The sequence below is a fragment of the Seriola dumerili genome, unplaced genomic scaffold (assembly GCF_002260705.1).
Source record: "Seriola dumerili isolate Sdu_G_001 unplaced genomic scaffold, Sdu_1.0 BDQW01000331.1, whole genome shotgun sequence".
NCBI classification, from domain to species: domain Eukaryota; kingdom Metazoa; phylum Chordata; class Actinopteri; order Carangiformes; family Carangidae; genus Seriola; species Seriola dumerili.
Window position 1 is genome coordinate 10,215,500 of NW_019174586.1, and position 6,383 is coordinate 10,221,882.

Sequence of the window (6,383 nt, forward strand, 5' to 3'; positions counted from 1 at the left end):
GTCTGTTTTCATCCGATGCCGAGTTTGATGCTGCACGTTTGGTGATTCGTGTGTCTGTAAAATTTAGGTTTCATCTCTATCAGGGCTTCATATTTCATATTTGCCAAGATGAGGCTAATATTTAATAACCAGAATGCCAGTGATTTGATTTGGAATTAGTCCTTTGCGTTCATACCACAAAGCAGAGCTAGAGCCATTTAAATTTTAACAAACCTTGCAACTTAGCCAAAGACAGTTTACTAGCTGTTTACTAAAGTGATAATATTTGAAAAGCCGTCAAACTTCATGGCGGCAGCGGCTCATACACCTTGCCCAGAGTTCTTGGACTGGGAACTTGACTCTTCTACAACCAATGGATTAAAACAGGAGAAGCAACTTTCTGCCTCACAGAGAAGATACTACAGCTTCTGCAGGAGGAAGGTGAGAGACAACAGAAACACTGAATAATAATTTACACTTCTGATTTCTAACTTTTGTACAGCATGTAACAGACTACTGACCACAGCTGAGCACGTTTGTCTGTCAGTGAGTTTACAGGTACAGTACTGAGGAATAAATCAAAACCTGGTGCCAAATTCATATACATGAGATAATAATAGCTCAAATCAAACAAACTGTAATTCAACTATCATCTAAAATATATCAGTTTCTGTAAGTACAACTGTATTGACTTGAATATTTACATTTTCTGCTACTACTGCACTACAATAAGAGTAATCAATTCAGATTCAATAATAGAAAATATAATCAATAAATACATGATTATGGATTATATGTATGTATAAGGTTAATGGGGAGAAATTCACAAACCACCCAGTGGTATATAAAGTGATTATATACTTCTCGTTCAGTATAACTTTGAATGCTGGACTTTTACTTGTAACAGAGTATTTCTACACTGTGGTATTACTGCTTTTACTTCGCTAAAAGATCTGAGTATTCTTTCAACACGGGTTTCTGTCAGAATAACACATAGCTTAAGTCCCTAAAATATAAAAATAAAAACTTTAGGAAAATTGATACAGAACATATACAGATGTATAGAGTTACATTGAGGTGGACTAATAAATCAGTTGAGCTTATATATTGGATGATAACTTATTGTATATATAGTTGCAATTCCTTAAAAATAGAATTTAAAGGATCTTTATCAAAAATAATAATAGATTATGTAAAAGAAAATATCTAAATGTCTTCTTTAAAACTCTGATATCAGTGTTGGTATCAGCCTTAAAAATATCAGTATTAATGGGGCTATATTACAAAACCTATTTTGTTGCCTACAGTTAATATCTAAGCTCAGTGGTTCCTACCTGGTGGTTGGGACATTTTAAGAGTTCAGGACATGAATCTTGTGGTCAAACGTTCACTTGGACTCAAGGATGAACTGATTAGATTTTGGCGGTCTCTGGTCTCTGTGAACTCACAAAAAACGTTTTGGCCATAACTCAAGGCATACAACCGCAAAGCCTTAATTCTAATTTTCATTGAATCACAAACCAAGTTTAGGAACAAACTATATCTTATCTGTGCAATGTTCTCTAAAAACCAAATTTGATAATTAAGTTTTTAATTTTATAAAAGGATCTGACTTCCACCTTAAAAAATGCTTCACGTTTTTTCTCCTCCACAGTCATTTGCTGCCTTTGTGGCATCCAAGAGGGACGACAGTCGGGAGGAGGGGAACACATCTTGGTGCTGCTGCGGTCAGACCTTCAAGGAACATCCTGCCATTCACAAGCATGTGGCCAGGACTCACGATACTGAAATAAAGCAGCTCACACAGGCCACATATGAATGTCTGCTAAGCCAGCTGGAGGAAGAACCTGAAGCACAGCAGCCGAACGAGCACAAAGCCGAGGCGGTGGACATTTCTGCGTGGATACCCGACACCAGCCACATCCCTGAGGAGCAACTTCTGAAGTACTGGTCGACTTTTGATTCTCCCATCATGCTTCAGTTGTCATGCTGTCAGAATCTTTGTACCGTTTTAAAGTGAAAATCCATCTTAGTTGCAGTAATTTATGTGAATTATACAATATTGAGCTCAGTTTTAGTATCTGAGTTTTGTTAAGGAGTACTGATATTCTCTTATTTTCCATCAGGGGTCCAGGAAAGGTGATCCTTTATTATCACTACTGTCAAGTGGAGGATCCACATGTCATCTGTGCTTGGCAGAGAGCTTTGTGTGAAAAGCTCCACTTAACTGGCAAGGTGAATAATTTGTCTTATCCTGCTTCCAAATGGGAGACTATACAGAATGTTTAACTGGGGGAATAGATAGAAATTTTGAAACGTGTCTCTAATTGTGAAAAAACTTCATGCTCATCTTCTCCAGGTGAGGGTGGCGACTGAAGGCATCAACGGAACAGTCGGTGGCACCAACATGGCCACTGACATTTACATCAACGCAATGCGCTCACATCCTTTATTCAAGATGGATAGGGAGGATTTTAAGGTCAGACTCGGATAAAAAAAAATTAAAAATTCACAATAGATGATGGACTGTGGATATGCTTCTGTGTAATGTTGGTGTCTCTACACAACATCCTGCCTCAATTTGAACCCTGTTTTGTGATGTACTGGGCGGCTACAGCCTGAGGTTTAAGCATAGCATTAAGTATTTATATTGAAAAGTCCTTTTTTTATTATGAAAACAGAAAATTGCATATAAATGAAAATGCTTGTCCCTGTGTGTGCAGACAAGTGATGGTGGTGCAGAGTGTTTCACAGACCTAAGGGTTGGAGTCTATAAAGAAATTGTCCCCATGGGAGTGGATCCTGATGTCATCTCCTACCAATCAGCAGGTGCGATATTATTTTGGTAATACTACAAAATTGATATTGATAGTAATAATAAAAAAAAAAAAAAAGATCCACCGTGATTGCTCCAGGGAAAATGTAATATCTTTGTGTCAAATGTGCTGAATGTCTGTTTTTTCACAGCTGGTTTGTGAAGGTGGTCATGTTAGTTAAAATCTTTTACCTCTCAGGAATTCATCTGGAGCCAGAGGAGTTTCACAAAGAAGTGGAGGCTCTTCTGGCTAATGGGGATCTGTGCAGCGACACCATCCTGCTAGACTGCCGTAACTTTTACGAGAGCAAAATTGTAAGTAATGTATCAGATTTAGCAAAATTACATCTACACCAGGTGCCTTCAGCAAATACTATGTTTAACTTGTTGCAGTGAGAATGCTTGACCCTGCAACTTTGCATTAAGCAGAAAATTAAAGTTTGTTTTGGTAAAATGTTCATTTAAATTTCCTTGACCAATATGCTGAATTCTTACTCGCTTCCATGATGTTTTTTTTTTACTGACTTTGATCTTATCGTTATTAAAGAGGACAAAAGTTATGTTGCAATGTTTGTGATTATTTTGTCCCTCCAGGGGCAGTTTACTCAGTGTCTGGCCCCGAACATCCGTAAGTTCAGCTACTTCCCCGACTACGTCGACCAGAACCTGGAACTGTTTAGAGACAAGAAAGTCCTCATGTACTGCACAGGAGGGATCCGCTGTGAGCGCGGCTCTGCATACCTCCGCTCAAAAGTAAGTCGACATGTCTGGGTTTTAAACTACAGGAAGAAATTTAGATTTTTTTTTTTTTTTAGATGTTAAGTACGTTATAAAAGTGGCTTGTAACTCACATTTTGCAGGCTACTGATTCTCCACAAGGAGGAACTGTTTAGTCAGTGTCTGTGTGTCCTTGTTTCACTTGTTACTTATGCTGCGTCTCAACAGAAGGTATATTTTATTTACTTTGAGCCCCTACGTGTCCTTCTCTATTTGTAGGATGTGTGTAAAGAGGTTTACCAGCTGAAAGGTGGAATTCACAAATACCTGGAGCGTTTCCCTGAGGGTTTCTATCGAGGAAAACTTTTTGTCTTCGACGAGCGCTACACCATCTCCTCCAATAGTGACATAATCTCAGGTTAGTGTTTTCTCTCTGTGTTAAAAATCCCCTCAACATTTCCTCATTGTCTTGTGTCAGTCTTTGTGTTAAAAGAACCTTTCAGACCGGAATAATTCTGTGTCTCCGTTCAGACTGCAGGTACTGCGGCTGTCCGTGGGACCAGTACAAGCTCTGTTCCACCCAGTTCTGCTGCCAGCTGGTTCTGTCATGTCACGGTTGCAGACGGGATGGACACACCGCCTGCTGCCCCACCTGCCAAACCAAAGGAAGGGCTCAGAACGAGGCGTCCTCCGGCGCTCCGCGTCACAAAGAGGAGTGTGAGTGCACCGGTGGACGTCCCAGAATCCCTCAGGATGTGTAGCGATCGAACATCAGTGTTCGCAGCCACATGAAAAACGCTGCACGTCCAGGGATATTAATCAGACTGTGCAACCAGCATATTTTTAAATCATGAATGTTGCAAATTCAATCAGATTTAAATGGTTTAATTCTGTGGACAGAGCCATCCATGAATCTGATATTAGATGATAAACCTGTTAAATCATCTGTTACTGAGGGAAATGTTAGAATACATCTGCAGAGTCCACGAGTTTTATTACATACATTTTGTGAAACTGGAATGCCTTGTCATTAATGAAAGCTCAGTTCCAGTGGATTTGAACTTCATATTTTATATGTGTATGACTGTGTGTGTGTGTGTGTGTGTGTGTGTGGGGGGGGGGGGGTACTTGTTTGTGTAAAATGGGATTTTGTCTTTTAAAATCAGTGCTTTGGCAATTTCATATGTTAATTGTTTTTTTTATTTGTCTAAAATGGTTTATCCATTAAGTCTCAGTCTGTTTCGTTTGATATTTACATGGCAACAAATTACATCTATTCCCCACATAAAGTGAGTTCTTTCAGGCTTCAAGGATCATTCACAGTTTGAGGCACTAACACTCTGCACTGAACCCTAATAAAATTCTTTTAGTGACACTTTAGTGGCACTTAAATGGAGGGGGAGGTTAGGCATCGGTTACACCATTCAAAGCAATGGTATATCACCAGTTGCGAATTCTTAAATACAGTTTAAAAAGAAAACGTTTATTTTACGAAGCTTGAAGACTTAAATCTAAATAGTTTATGAGTAACTGTACATAAGTGTTTGATTCATTTATAGCCCCTGTTATAACTCTGATGTCTTACAACTAAAAATACCATCAAATCAGGGTAAAGCACACACCATTAGGGATACACAGAAACTGTCTGGACTTTGGGGTTTTCATGACATGAGGAATTTCACTGTCATTTTCACAACAGGATGCTCTGTCTGATCAGATGAGCTACATTAAACAGGAGAATGGCTCCTTTTTGGTCACTAGGGGGCAGCGATACAGGCTGTAATCAAAACAATGGCATATCTAACAAGTTATAAAGTTTGCACTTTAACACTTGTTAATAAGCAGTAATGGAAGAACGCTGGTGTAGTTTTGAATTTGTTGTTGTGAAAGCCTGATGAATGTAAGTCCAATATTCACTGTCCTTTTAGCTCTATTTTGGACTGCACCACCAACTCCTGAGAACAATATCTGACTCTTGCTTCCAAATGCTGCATTATGTTTACCAGCTGACGCTTACTTTTTCTCTGTCAACCATTTGGTGCTGTTTATATGACATACTGGTTTATCGAAGCCTTTTTGCCCGGAAAGAGCAGTGACAGTAAAAAGTAAAGTTGCAGGCTGTCATACCAGAGCAGTGAGCTGAGAACTGCAGATTTGGGTTGATACTGTATGTTTGACACTATTCTTGACCCTTGTAAAATTATATTAATATAATATTAATGTGATCCATCAATAATACAAGCCAATAAGGAAGTTTGCACAATTGCACAAATTTAATTTTTTTTTCTGATCACTTGAAAGACTTATAATCATGCTTTGAACACTGAGGTACACACTTATTAAAAATGGAAATTTGAATATCTGCAATTTCTTGACAACTGGGCAAATAATATCTGTTGAAGGGTTAGGGTTAGTTCATGTTCTGGATGAAAATCTCAGAACAGCAACTACAGAACATGGACCATGTGTTGTCATCATTTTCTCAAACATAATCTGTCAAATTGGTTATTCAGCCAACAATAGTATACTTACAATATTATTAACAAAATTGTAGCAAAAAACAAACAAACGTCCAATCCTGGGCTTCTTGAGGCCCCACAGCATGTTGGCCCCGGGAAAGTTAGTTCTACTATTCCCCTGCACTACGACATGCACACGTCATTTCATAGTAGTTGTAAGGAATAGCTATATGTAATATGCATAATATACAAATTGTCAAATAGACGTGTGTTATAAATAATAAGGGCAAATTATTGGGTAAGTAAGCAGTTCGAGATCATTTCAATACTGTATGAATTGCAATTGAATTTTAGATGAAGCAGGACTTAGGCCATCTGGGGTGGAATTATTACAAATTTATATTTTTGTAATA

General features: G+C 38.4%; 1 protein-coding gene across 1 annotated transcript; it reads left to right on the plus strand.

Annotated features, from left to right (window-relative positions):
• Window positions 1-25: 25 nt before the first annotated feature.
• Window positions 26-4,597, plus strand: tstd2 (thiosulfate sulfurtransferase like domain containing 2). Its single transcript, XM_022759928.1, has 9 exons — window positions 26-420; window positions 1,634-1,923; window positions 2,106-2,214; window positions 2,339-2,458; window positions 2,703-2,808; window positions 2,994-3,109; window positions 3,389-3,547; window positions 3,791-3,929; window positions 4,043-4,597. Exons 1-9 carry the CDS (start codon window positions 286-288, stop codon window positions 4,270-4,272), a joined length of 1,404 nt encoding a protein of 467 aa, XP_022615649.1. The 5' UTR covers window positions 26-285; the 3' UTR covers window positions 4,273-4,597.
• The last annotated feature ends 1,786 nt before the right edge of the window (window positions 4,598-6,383 follow it).

Coding starts and splice junctions, on each gene's coding strand:
- tstd2 (XM_022759928.1), top strand. CDS start 286: ATGGCGGCAGCGGCTCATACACCTTGCCCAGAGTTCTTGGACTGGGAA. Junction 421..1,633: donor ACAGCTTCTGCAGGAGGAAG/GTGAGAGACAAC, acceptor TCTCCTCCACAG/TCATTTGCTGCCTTTGTGGC. Junction 2,809..2,993: donor CATCTCCTACCAATCAGCAG/GTGCGATATTAT, acceptor TTTACCTCTCAG/GAATTCATCTGGAGCCAGAG.